At 45.5% G+C, this 12,928-nt stretch overlaps 1 protein-coding gene across 2 annotated transcripts; it reads left to right on the plus strand.

Moving 5' to 3' along the window:
- The first annotated feature begins 4,315 nt into the window (after nt 1-4,315).
- LOC127343308 (pentatricopeptide repeat-containing protein At1g30610, chloroplastic) lies at nt 4,316-11,031 on the plus strand. Of its 2 annotated transcripts, XM_051369425.1 has the most exons (10): nt 4,316-4,435; nt 4,540-6,147; nt 6,913-7,104; nt 7,382-7,463; nt 7,562-7,753; nt 7,877-7,990; nt 8,472-8,562; nt 8,662-8,819; nt 9,968-10,393; nt 10,593-11,031. In XM_051369425.1, exons 2-10 carry the CDS (start codon nt 4,637-4,639, stop codon nt 10,965-10,967), a joined length of 3,141 nt encoding a protein of 1,046 aa, XP_051225385.1. In that variant the 5' UTR covers nt 4,316-4,435; nt 4,540-4,636; the 3' UTR covers nt 10,968-11,031. The 2 variants fall into 2 exon arrangements, with proteins under 2 accessions (XP_051225385.1, XP_051225384.1); XM_051369424.1 differs by having other exon boundaries at nt 4,326-6,147.
- Nucleotides 11,032-12,928: the final 1,897 nt, after the last annotated feature.

Genomic DNA, 12,928 nt, shown 5'->3' on the forward strand with positions numbered 1-12,928 from the left:
GTCTTCCACGAATGGCACCGGCCTTGGCGGAGGGCCGGAACCGAGTTCCGGAGAACAGGACGGACCACGAGATGGCGATCGCCGTCCTCGTCTCCGAGCACGACGCGCGCCGTGCGGCGCCGCCGCCCGCTACGCCACCGGCGTCATGCCGCCGGGCCCGTCGGCGGATGAAGCACTTCGACGAAGCGCTCTTGGAGTCGGCGGCGCCTCGCCACCGCCGCCACGGCCGCAGATCGGGCGCCTCCACCGCAGCCTACCACCCGCAGATCTGGGCGCCTCCACCGCCGCCACCCCGCGATCAAGACGGGGCCTCCACCGCCGCCACGGCCACGCTTGGCCCTCTCCACCGCCGCCACGCCGCAGCCTCCTCAACCTCCAAGACCTGCAGCGGCGCTTCGGCGTACGCTCCCACGGATGACAAGCGGCCTTGGGTCGTGCCGGACTTCATCGTGATCGATAGCGACGACGAAGCGACACGGCGAAAGCGATGAGCGTTTTAGGTTTATTTTACGTATGTAAACTATGTTTCATGTTTTAAAAAAAGGACTCGTCCTAAAAAATGCGTCGTGCCGCTGGAGCCACCCCGACGCAAACGGACGCGCGGTCGATTGCGACCAAAAGGGTCGACGCAAACGGACGCGCGCGGACGCTAAAATTCGTCGCGCCGCTGGAGATGCCCTAACACTGACCAAAGCTGCGACATTTAAATAGAAACGGAGGAAATACTATACTCTATTTATAGGTCATCTTGTATCTCTAGATCGTAAATTGGTCAAACGTAATATAAAGTATATATATATATGTATTACAAAATATATATTATAATTTTTTTTATTTTTGAATGATATACTTTTCTGTCATAGTTTATATTACATTAGTTAAATTAATAATTTAGGGATACACTCAAACCCCATAAACCAATGCATAGGGAGAGTACTTGTTATGCGGGGGATTAATTCACAACCCTTTTACTGTACTCCCTCTATCCATAAAAAAATGTCTTAAGATTCTTCTAAAGTTAAATGTATGTGAACACTGTTTATTCTATAAATACATCTAAATTTAAAAAAATCTAAGATATCTTTTAATGGATAGAGGGAGTATTCAGGATCGAACATTTTGGGAGATACATGCGTCAACCGAAACTTTAATGCAGTTAGTTGGATCAGCTGCGGGAACAATCAGCTTTGATTCGAGTTGTGTGGGGATGAGGGGCCTACACTAATCTTTCTTCTCGGTGACTCAACCGGCACGAGCAAGACGTGCTGAGCTGCTGATTGCAGATTCGACACGCAGTCACGCACGAAAGAGCCACACGGTTGGTTTGGAACAGAGACAGGCGCACGTAGCCGGTATAGCTGAACTTTGGGCCTCGACACGTGCTGCAGGTATAATTGTCGGTTGAGAACTGACTTAGAGCTCAATTAAGTTCTTCACCGTCAAATTTGCTTTGCGATCCGTGCAATATGAGTGGTAGGTTGGGTTGTGATATTTTTTCAGTTGTAAGCGGGGTTACAACTAAAAATATATTTTTTACAACTAATTTTAAATCGTGATTCATGCTAATTATGAGTTGCAATATGAGTTGCAACTATGTTTTGATAACATCACCACAGAATAAGTTAATTCTCAATCGACTGAGAATTAGTCACACCCAACCCATGGTGTGGGCCCATGGACCATCCGACGTAGAGATTGCTCTGTCAAGCGATAGCAGCCAACCATGGACACCTACTAATCGCTGCCAACTCTTCCTGGGCATTTCTTGGGCCGGGCCGGGCTTCGGGCTGGCCCGAAAAAAGCCCGACTCGTTTCTCTAGGCCCGAATCCCGGCCCGGCCCGACACATTTTCGCATTTTGACGGCCCGAGCCTGGCCCGATGGAAAGCCCGAAGCCCGAAGCTCGGCCCGACAGTCCAAAACATTGTTGGGTTTTGTAGCAAATTCACAAAATCACAGGAAAACAACACCATGTTCAACAGCAAAATAGCAGGACTGGGTTGGGCTGTTGTTGGGCTCACACATAGTCGGACCAGACCGGGCCAAATTCGGGCTAAAAATGGAGCCCAGCCCTGCCCGAATTACAGATCGGGCTTAATTTTCAGGCCCAGGCCCGGCCCAGAGGCTTGGTCGGGCTGGGCTTAGCTCGGTTTTTTCGGGTCGGGCCGGGCCGGGTTTCCCATGCCCAGGAAGACTGCCAACGCACACAAGCTCTCACTCACCCTTGTCGACGCCATAGGAAACACCACCCCCACTCCTTCGTGTCCCTTTCGCTCGGCACTTGAGGTTGCCCTCTGCTTTTTGACTTAAGGTGTAGCCTCCCGGAGGCAGGCGATCTCACGCCGAAGGGGGGCTGAAGGAGGAGACCATGGGGAGGCAGTGTAGGTGACGGTTGTAGCAACAGTCGGCGAGGACGATCGAAGCCATGGATGGCGGCTTCAACGTAGGCGTGCGGGTCGCGTGCAAGAAAAGGAACTGGCGGGGGAGGGGGTGGGCTACGATAGGTGGAAAAGTGATAGGGTAGAGGAGAGAGAGAGCGCCCATAGGGCACCTTTACTTTGCTCTTTTATTTTGCATCTCTGGTTAAAGAGGAAGGGGGACGGGATAGGTGGGAAATAGGAGGCTAATGGGCGAGATCCATACGACTGATGTTTTTTTTTCGAAAAGGGGGAAAAATCGCCCCAGCTTCTGCATCCAAAGGATGCACACGGCTTTTTATTAGATTATACATGAAGCCTTACAAGAAACAATACAAAAGATCACTCTCGAAGCAACCTAACTATACCTACAGTAGGATGTATAGGGTGACAATACACCAACTCACATCATCCAAACTAAATGCCTTCCCAAACCGCCCAATAGCAGGTGAGAAGCACATCCAGTCAAGCATACTCTCAGCGCACGCCAACGCCCACGCCACAGGAGTTGCTTCCGCCGTCTTCCTCGACTCCATCTTCAAGAGAGATAATCGCATTAACCTTGCAAGACCTGCCGTCGATGCCACCATGACGCCAGACGGCTCCACCATCCACTCCACCAACATCCGCCAAAAAACACCAGAAACTCCAAAAACGATGCCCCAAGAGGTAGAACGACGCAGAGCGCGCCGCCATCGTCCGATCCGGGAGACCCGGACCTAGGGTTTCCCCCGGAGCAGCACGAGTGAGAGACCGCAGACTGCGACGACGATGCCTTCAAGAAGGTAGCGGCGTGACACATCGCCATCGTCCGCCAACCGAGGTCGGAGCACGGTTTTCACCGGCAGCCGCGCATCCCAAACCCGCCGAGTGTAGTGCCAAGACGGGCAAAGATGACGCCTTCGACAAGGTAACGACGTCGCCCGACGCCGCCATCATCCGCCAAGACCGAGGTCGAGGCTCGGTTTTCACCGGCCGCCATGACACCCCGGACTAGATCTCACCGCCACCCTGCCGCCCACACGGCCAGGGCCACGGGCCACCGCTCGCCGCGAAGAACACGGCACCGCTGCCACCATACGGAGCCGCCGCCCCGGCGTCCAGGGCCCCCACCGAGACCACCACCGCAGCCCCTCCAAAGACCGAAGCCCGCCGCCACCGAGCCGCCGGATCCCGAGAGCCACCCGCCGCCACGGACGGAGGAGCGGCTGCCGGAGTCGCCGACCAAGGGGGAGACGCGTCGGGGGTGGAGAGCGTCGCCGGGCAGCGGCCTCAGCCCCGGCAAGCCCAGCCTGGCCACCTTCCTCCATGCGGCTGTGCTTGGCGCCGGGGACCGCAGCCGAGGGCCAAATCCCCGCCGCCCCCTTCACCGGCGCCGCGGCCTTTGGCCGACAACACCTCGAGGGGCGACGAGGAGGGAGAGAGGGGGGAGGGCGGACGGGGCGGCGGCGGCTAGGGTTTGCCCCTCCCGGTCGCCAGGAGGAGCGACGCGAGAGGGGTACCGATGCAACCGTTGATGTCCGATCCAGATTTAAGTTATACGACTGATGTGAGCCGGAGTTTGACGTCGGCGCTCCCATCTGCCTCCCTATGTGTCGAGCGCGAGTTCAAATACCGGATAAAGTATTGACTTAATATTGAGCTAGAGTTTATTTTAGAAGGCTATTCATAATACCGTGGGAGATGCTCTAGGATGTATGCATGCCGACAAGGGATGGCGTATTTTGAAACGACCGACGGAAGGGGGAAGATGATGTGAATGAATGGATAACGGGCCATAGTCCACGGGCCGCTTCAACAAGCGGTGTATAGCCTCCCATGAATGATCACAGTCTCGGGGCCTAACAAGAACAAGCCCATTCTTCTCGGCCCATCCGTAAAATATCATCGTCATCCTCCTCCAGAGTCCAAGCACGAAGCCGAACACCACCGCCCGTCCCCTCACTGCTCCCCGCCCGCTTCTTCCCCCGCCTCCCGAAGAGGAGATAACGCAGCACAAGAAGGCAGGGCCAAGTGCAGGTGCTCGCGCTTTTCCTTCTCCGAATCCATCTGCTTCCACAGAGGATTTCCCCGCTGTTTCTATCAGCGGCGAGGGCCAATTTTTTGTGTTCTTTGTTTTCTAGTTCTGCCACCTCCTGCCTGAGTTAGCGAGTTTCTCGGTGGGGAGTTCCACCAGGAGAATGAAGTAGGGGTCGCAACCCAACCGGACGACCAGGGGCGATGGCGGCGGCGCCGCCAAACGCGAGCATGGGGCTGCTCAACCTCGGCGGGTGCGGGGTTTTGCTCCCCTCTTTACAGTCTAATTCTTGGCCGCGTCACGGGTTCTTGGTCCCGAGAAGGGACACCTCGGTGAGTTGGGGCTTGGTGAGAAGATGCAGGGTTCTCGACCCCCATTCCGGCGCTGCGGGTGCGCTGGCCAGCGGCGAGGCCGGCGCCGGTTCGTCGGAGCTGCGGCACATCGAGAAGGAGCTCACTTTTAGCCCCACATTCACCGACTACGTGAAGATGATGGAGTCGGTGAAGCTGGACAGGAGAAAGAGCTTCCAGGGAGGTGATTCGGATGGCCGGAGCCCGAGGAGGAGGTTCGCGGGCGACGGCGATGCATCGGCTGGCCGACGAGTGGGTAGGGAGTCAGCTGATCCAAGGGATAAATCGTTTGAGAGGAAAAGAGGGGCTCCGAGGGACAGAGGGGGTAGGGGGGAGAGATCGGCGATGAATGGCAGTCCTGGATTGGTGGGGAAACAAATGGCGCGTGATGCTGAAAAAGGCAGTGATGGTCAGAGAAATGTTCAAGAGTATGTAAAGAGAAGAATAGTTCGAGGCGAGCGGAGCGAATTTGGGGGTGCTACTGATAACAATGGCAAGCAGTTTGCGCCATTTGAGAGGAAAAGAGGAGCTCTTAGGGACAGAGGGGGTGACCAAGGTAGGAGAGAGAGATCGCCGATGAATGATAGTGCAGAAGAATTTACTGGATTGGCGGGGAAACGAATGGCACGTGATGCTGAAGATAGCGGTAATGGTCAGGGAAAGGTTGAAGAGTATGTTCAGAGAAGAATAGTTCGAGGCGAGCGGAGCAAAATTGGGGTCAGTACGGATAACAATGACCGCAGGCAGTTTGCACCATATGTCAAGACTAAAGACAGTAGAGGTAGCATGGTTGTTCATGAATCACCAGGGAACATGCCTGGCCAGTCAAATGCTCGGAAGGATTTACAAGGACGGGCAACTTCTGCTGCAAGTCGTACTTCTGTCACTAGGGATAGCAGCATTATATTGAAGAACACCAATTCTACAATAAATAAGGGGAGAGAAGATTTTACTAATGCAAGAAGTAGTCCTAGAGAGAGACAAATTTCCAATAGCGAGATCAACGCTGACAGTAATTTTCAAAGATATCAACATAGAAAAGAAAGCTCAAGAAGAGATTTTGTAGACGGTAGGTTTGGAGATAATGACATGGACTATAGCAAGGCTACTGTAAGTAGACGATACAGTAATACACATACAGTGTCTAAGAACTATGGTCGTCGAAGTGATAGTTTTGAACGTGGAAAACCTGAAACGGTTCGAATGCAGAGAGGTGAAAATGTTCAACCGGGGAAATTTGTTAGGAGGGATTCAATTGATGATAGGGCTGCTTTCAAGACTTTTGAGGCATTCACTGATGTCAGGAACAGGCCACGGGCTCTTCAAATGGAAATAGAAGAGAAAATTCAGAAATTAGCTAGCAGGTAATTTGTTTTATCCTAGCGCTTGAGTTTTCGTAGTTCTCTGCTGTATTGAATATTCTTCCAACAATTCTAATGAAGAAATAACTCTTCATATAACTTTTTGTTCAAATGCTTGAGTTATCATTGTTTTCTGCTCTAAGTTGAACATAGTAGCCACTTATTGTTTGGCATGCATAATAGCCTCTCTTCTAATCTGGAAAAGATGGTCCATGATGGTAGGTTATATGTAGAATACTAATTAACATGATCCCGTTGCTACTATTACCCTATTTATTTCAAATTGTATTTAAACTGCTTTTTATGTTTACTAGTGGCACAATTTACCATCGTTGGCATCAACTATATGGTAACTCTGATATTGCTTAGTATATATTTTGATTAATCCTTATCTAATACTAGATAATCATTCTAAAGATAATACCGAGCTTCTGGAAAGATACACTCAAACATATTAATTTTTTTTTTTGGTTATTTACATGTTATAAAGTAGGAATATGTATTCCTTAAAATTATCAGAGGCACTTAAAATTATTTCCAAGCTATTATTTACATCACAATGCTTCGATGCAAACTTATATACAGTTTGTTTTTGGAGAATTCTTTTTGGAATGTACATTGCGGACTGCAATCCATCAATGGAATTTGTGTGCTTAGCTGACTAAGAAAATATTTTTGTATCTCTTGCTTTCCACAAAATTGATTAAGATTAATCTTGTACAGTTGCTATTGTGTTAGTTAATTCCTTATAATTCTTTATTTTTGAAGGCTCAATGCTACAGATGTAAATACTCCAGAGTGGAAATTCTCCAAGATGATTCATGATGCAGAAATCAAATTCACCGATCACTCTATACTAAGGGTTGTTCAAATATTGGGGCGTTATGGAAACTGGAAACGTGTTTTGCAAGTTGTCGAGTGGCTTCAATCACGTGAAAGATTCAAGTCTGACAAGAGCAGGTAAAGGAGTTGCCCACTTACATATATGTTCTTATCAATCGTAAACCGCATTTTTTGTTTTCGTACCATGCATTTTAACTGCTTTGATGTATTTAGCACAGGTATAACATGTAATGAGTTGTTAACCAGATGAATAAGTTGGTTGATCTATTTGTGCATCCTTAAGTAGTTTCTTTAACTAATATTTCTGGGTACCTCCATATGGGCTCATTAAATGCGTACAGTGTTTTCATATGTGCTGCATATGATTTTTTATGAAAAGTACCTTCTGATGTAGGTATATTTATACAACAGTCCTTGATGTTCTTGGGAAGGCAAAGAGACCTTTCGAGGCGTTGAATGTGTTTTACACCATGCTGGTATAGCATGTACTTATCTTCATCTTGTTTCCTATAGAAGTACTGATCTTCATCTTATGGGCATCTTATTTAAGGTTGTTCCTGTATTTCATTTCCAGGATCAATTGTCCTCTTATCCTGACATTGCGGCCTATCATTGTATTGCCGTTACTCTGGGGCAAGCTGGCCTTGTGAAAGAACTATTTGATGTGATTGATTGCATGCGTTCTCCTCCTAGGAAGAAGTTTATGGTTGGTCCTGTTCAGAATTGGGATCCTCGGTTGGAACCAGACCTCATTGTATACAATGCGGTGAGTTTTTTTTTTTAGCAACTGTGATATGTGAGTGGAATCAGTGCACCATGAACCAGGCATGTTGAAGGTTATTGATTATTTGGTATTCACTAGAACATGATTGCTTCTACTGCTATGTAGGTTTTGAATTCTTGCGTGCAACAAAAGCAATGGGAAGGGACATTCTGGGTGCTGCAACAGTTGAAAGAGAAGAATATTCGCCCAACAAATACAACATATGGTCTTGTAATGGAGGTATGCTGATTGTGGTACAATCATACAAGTGCAAATACAGCATATCTCTCTCTATTCTTTCCTGCCCAACCATACTGGCCCATAAAGGGGCACTTATACAAACTCCTTCAGATTCTCTGGAAGATAACTGAACACCTTTCATTATATTTTTTATGGACAGAATATACATGAAAGTTGCTAAAATGTATTTTCTGTTGAATTTTTCCTTGCCTGGTTTCCTAAGAGGTGCTGATTCCACATAATGTTTTATGCATATGTTTTCACTTGTAAAATTGCTACTCCCTCCGATCCAAATTAGTTGTCGCGGATTTAGGCAAAATGTTGCCTAAAATTTGTCTAGGTTCATTGAACCTACGGCAACTAATTTGGATCAGAGGTTGTACTTAAACTTGGTTTTTGGCCCAATATCATGCTATATATTTTGGGCTCTTTATGCAGCATAATCCATTTTTTAGCCTAGTTTAATTTCGTGGTAGTGCAGGCGATGCTTGTTTGTGGCAAGTATAACTTGGTGTATGAGTTCTTCGACAGGGTGAAGCAAAAATCAATACCTGGTGCATTGAACTATAAAGGTAATAACTAGAACTTGAGTACAGTCCAATTCGAAAAAAAAAGAACTTGAATACAGTAGGTAAGGCAAGTTCATGTCTCGAACCTCATCCTTGTTGCAGTTCTCGTTAATGCGCTTTGGAGAGAAGGAAAGATTGATGAAGCAGTCATGGCCGTGAAGGACATGGAAAATCGTGGAATTGTTGGTTCCGCTAGTCTCTATTATGATCTTGCTCGGTGCCTTTGCAGCGGAGGGCGGTGCAAAGAAGCACTTCTCCAGGTTTGGCCTCTCAAAACTGCAGTTAATATTTAACACACTTGCCATAGTTTATGTTGGTAGCAAAGCTCCTTAATTTCATCTTAATTTATTCCCAACTGTTGATTACATTGAAAAATAAGTCGCAGAACATAAGTTTACACTGGCCATGCCGAAGGTTAAGTATCTCAACGGCCCACTAAGTCCTAGAACCAATGAATAATACATTCTGTTGGTTTGTATGATTTATTATGATTTTATAATTCATTAGTTGCTATCATGGCCTCATGAGCACAGTTGATGTTATTCTTGATTGTTCACTTACAGAACTTATAGGTTTCAGATATTTTGTTCTCAAGCAAGAAAATACCATATTGCGTAAAATCATATTTTGGTTGAAGTAGGCACTGTGTATATTTGGTTAATGTGAAACAAGCAGTCAGAAAATACGGAATTAAGTTCCGCCATCTAATTTTCACTGCAGAGCTTTTGATTAATAGGGAAGTTTGAATCAGCTAACTAGGAAATGATAACACTCAGGGCCTTTCTGATTTGCCCACTTGATTCCTACAGGATTGTGTTTGGATCAAAATTTGTTTGATTGAACCATAGGAAAAACAAAGGATTCTTTCCAAGAGGTTGGAGTGGATAGGAAATTTCCATGAAATGTTAACGTAGTGCAAAAAGGAGTCCTTGGGAAAAGTTCATATAGAATTAAATCCTACTCCCTCCGTTCCGTAATATAAGTTGTTATTACAACCTGCTAACTCATGTATTGGCTGTAATAACTAATAACATCTTATATTATGGGATGGAAGGAGTACAAATAAAAAAAAACACATAGGAAAAATCCGTTGAATCATTAAAATCATGAACATTTTCTTAATCCTGCATTTTCAGTCTCATAAAGTTCCCAGGGAACATTTTTGGGCTAATGCTCAACTGCACTTGAACCTATGTATCTATATTTATAACCCCGTAAGCCTTGTATGCACTATTTGTGTAATGTTCTCTTGGAAAGAATCCTTTGTTTTTTTTCCTCTTCAACTTTGTTTCTTTCCTCTTATGCACTTGAACAAAGGAGTATTTCGAGTGGAAAAAAAAAGTTACCCTTGTATGCAACTATTTGTTTCTTTCCTCTTCAACTTTGTCTGATAGCAACTGTACTTCAGGTTGAGAAGATATGCAAGGTTGCGAAGAAACCACTGGTTGTTACTTACACCGGACTTATTCAAACTTGCATAGACAGTGGAAGCATGGAAAATGCTAAATACATATTCAACGAAATGTGCAACTACTGTTCACCTAATAATGTTACTTGCAACGTCATGCTGAAGTCATACATAGATCATGGAATGTTTGAAGATGCAAAAAATCTACTGGGGAATATTCTAAGTGGCAGGATTCAGAGTAAAGGGGATTCGGGTCAACAAGCAATTGCAGACAAGTTTACTTTCAATACTTTCATGGACGCTTGTGCTGAAGCAAAAAAGTGGAATGACTTTGAGTATGCATTTCGCAAAATGTTATCTAATGGCTACCATTTTGAGGAACGAAGGCACCTCCGTATGGTACTTGATGCCTACAGGAATGGGAAGGTACTTATCTCATATGCTCAAGGTTCTAATTATCTAATTACTCATATGTCTAAAGCTGAAGTGTTCTGGTTGGCCTTCTTACGGTTACAATATAGGTCAAAAGGCCATATCAGAGTTCCTGTCATTCAGTTTGAGATGTCTGTTAAACCTTTATCTGTATCTGTTCTCACCAAGGTGTCTGTTGTCCATCATTATTCAGGAACAGCTTCTGGAAGATGTATGGGACTACCTGTGTCGTCATGGCCGGGTTCCACCCGCCCCTATGATAATGGAAAGATTTTGCCTAAAACTGAGACAAGGTGACACAGCGACAGCACTCTCGTGCATCACTAGCTTCCAGGAGAGCAAGATACACACAGTTTCCTCTATGTCGTGGTTCAACTTGCTAAACCGAAACTCGGATCGCCTGAAGGAGGAGAGTATCGTCAATCTAGTCCATGAACTCAAGAACGAACTCGCAGCCTCAGGTAGCTCCTGCGGCTCTTTGTACCAAAATATTCTCAGTAGTTGTACAGAGTTCCTTTCTGGTGGAAAGACTCCTTCTGATGGACATATACCTTTATGTAATTCTTGACTGCTTTGTTAGCCTATTGTCATTCATAGTTCGGTTTATCGGTGAGAAACCACTGGTTTGGTTACGACTTCATGCTCTTTCCGAATGAAATGCTTGTGGAAGCTGTTCAAGGCTGACTGATAGTATAATAGGCCGGGAACTGCACACTAGCACTTTGTTGGTTGGTTGCTGACTTCTTGTTGCCGTTGGATATTGGGAGGGGGAAGTAACTTTGACACTGTCTCGTTAGTTATCATTTATCATTGGGCCTTAGTGATACATGGTGCTTGTCCCATCTAATAAATAATAATAGTATAACAGTGACAGTGTCAGCTGGTATCACTAGAGCTAGAATACATGGATGATGGGTACAGGATAGCTACATGTTTTGAAATTTATGGGGCCAAATCACACCGGGATCTCCGAGTAAGTCCAGTTGCACGAGAGCCACTGTATTTGCAGGGTCTAAAACTATGCGTGCTTGTTTGGACACCAGGATGGGTCCAACTATCCAAGATCGTCTTCTATCCCAAAGGCTCCATGTGGAGAAATCTGTGCACCTGTCGTAAGGGTTACCCTCTGTTTCTACTTGTGGCTTGTACCGAGACAACGCGCTGATGCGCTTGTCGCGGTCGACGAATAGGTAGTGCCAAGTACTAGCCACACGGGACAAGACTGACTCAATTGTGGATGTTGGTGTCCTGCCATACTAGTCCTACGACTACCCCTATCAGACGCTGATAGCCAGCTAGAGGTGACGAAAAGCCCTTTTGGAGCTCGGGTTCTAGGGAAAAATTCTGAAACATATAATAACTATACATAGTTGTTTGGTATTTACGTCTAAATTTACATCAGAATATCTTTTGAGTTTTAGTCATAAAAAGACAAATATGGGAGCATTATTGAGTTTCCCCTATTTTTAGAGTTTCACATGTTTATGATTTTTGTGTAGCCCAAAATACAAAGTATGATTTTTGTTGTTTTGAGTTGCTCATCAAGCATATCGCTCGATAAGATACAAAGTATGATTTAACATAACAGTACAGGTTTGCAGAAAACATCTCTATGTATCCAGAGAGACCCCGAAAGAAAAAAGTGAACTGAGAGTGGAAATGGGTATATCCACTCATCTAATCTAATATATAGGCATCATGATGCGGAATTGCGGATGCTCTACAACTAAAAAGGTAGAAGGTGCTAAGCTAAATAAAACATCTTTTTCGATTGTCATTTTTCTTCTCGTCGCCTATTTTTTTAAAAGGAGGAGAACCGCCAACCTCTGATTGATGTATAGAACCATTTTAGTGCAGTTTTTAAAGAGTTCACAAGAAATAGAAAAGATACACACTAGCTTCATCACAGGTCGGGCCCAGAGTGCAGAGCTCCCGAGCTTCATTCGCTGAAGTGAGGATCAAATACGAATCTCTTTTCTGGAAGACATGCAAAATCTTAAAATATTTGGCTTCTGACATTATCATTTCGAATGGTTCTGTGTTGACCAACATAAAGCGCTCACTCCCACAAGGATATGCACTTTTTACTGGCTTACTCAACCCTTGGATCAACCAATTCTCAAACATATTTCTGATACTACTTGATGCAGGTAAGTCCAAAGCTATCTGAACAATTTTCCAATTCGAATTGCAAAAGACACTACGGAATCGAGACTAAAGCCTCCCTCTTTTGTTTCGGTTGCGTTACGAACCGGTTTGTAACACAATTTTTTAAAATTTAGAATTTCTAGTATTTGAGTTATTTGACCAGATTAGTCTTTAACTACACTTAATCTCTAGTCAAATTACTTACTTGTGGTCAAACTTCCCGATCGGTCACCCATCCCCTCCAGCACTAGCAAGCTTAACTTCTGAGTTCCATCCGTCCCGCTTCCAATTACTTTGATCTCGTTATTGATATTAGTATCATATCAATCCTATTAACCTTTTGGTCACGATTTCACACTTCTTTATTATTTGAATTCCAAA

This window comes from Lolium perenne, chromosome 3 (genome assembly GCF_019359855.2).
Source record: "Lolium perenne isolate Kyuss_39 chromosome 3, Kyuss_2.0, whole genome shotgun sequence".
Taxonomy (NCBI): domain Eukaryota; kingdom Viridiplantae; phylum Streptophyta; class Magnoliopsida; order Poales; family Poaceae; genus Lolium; species Lolium perenne.

Bases quoted from the DNA above. Each gene is read 5' to 3' on its own strand.
- LOC127343308 (XM_051369425.1), top strand. From the start codon at position 4,637: ATGGCGGCGGCGCCGCCAAACGCGAGCATGGGGCTGCTCAACCTCGGC. The intron at 8,563-8,661 runs GTAATAACTAGA...TCCTTGTTGCAG, and splicing joins TGGTGCATTGAACTATAAAG to TTCTCGTTAATGCGCTTTGG. The intron at 8,820-9,967 runs GTTTGGCCTCTC...ACTGTACTTCAG, and splicing joins GCAAAGAAGCACTTCTCCAG to GTTGAGAAGATATGCAAGGT.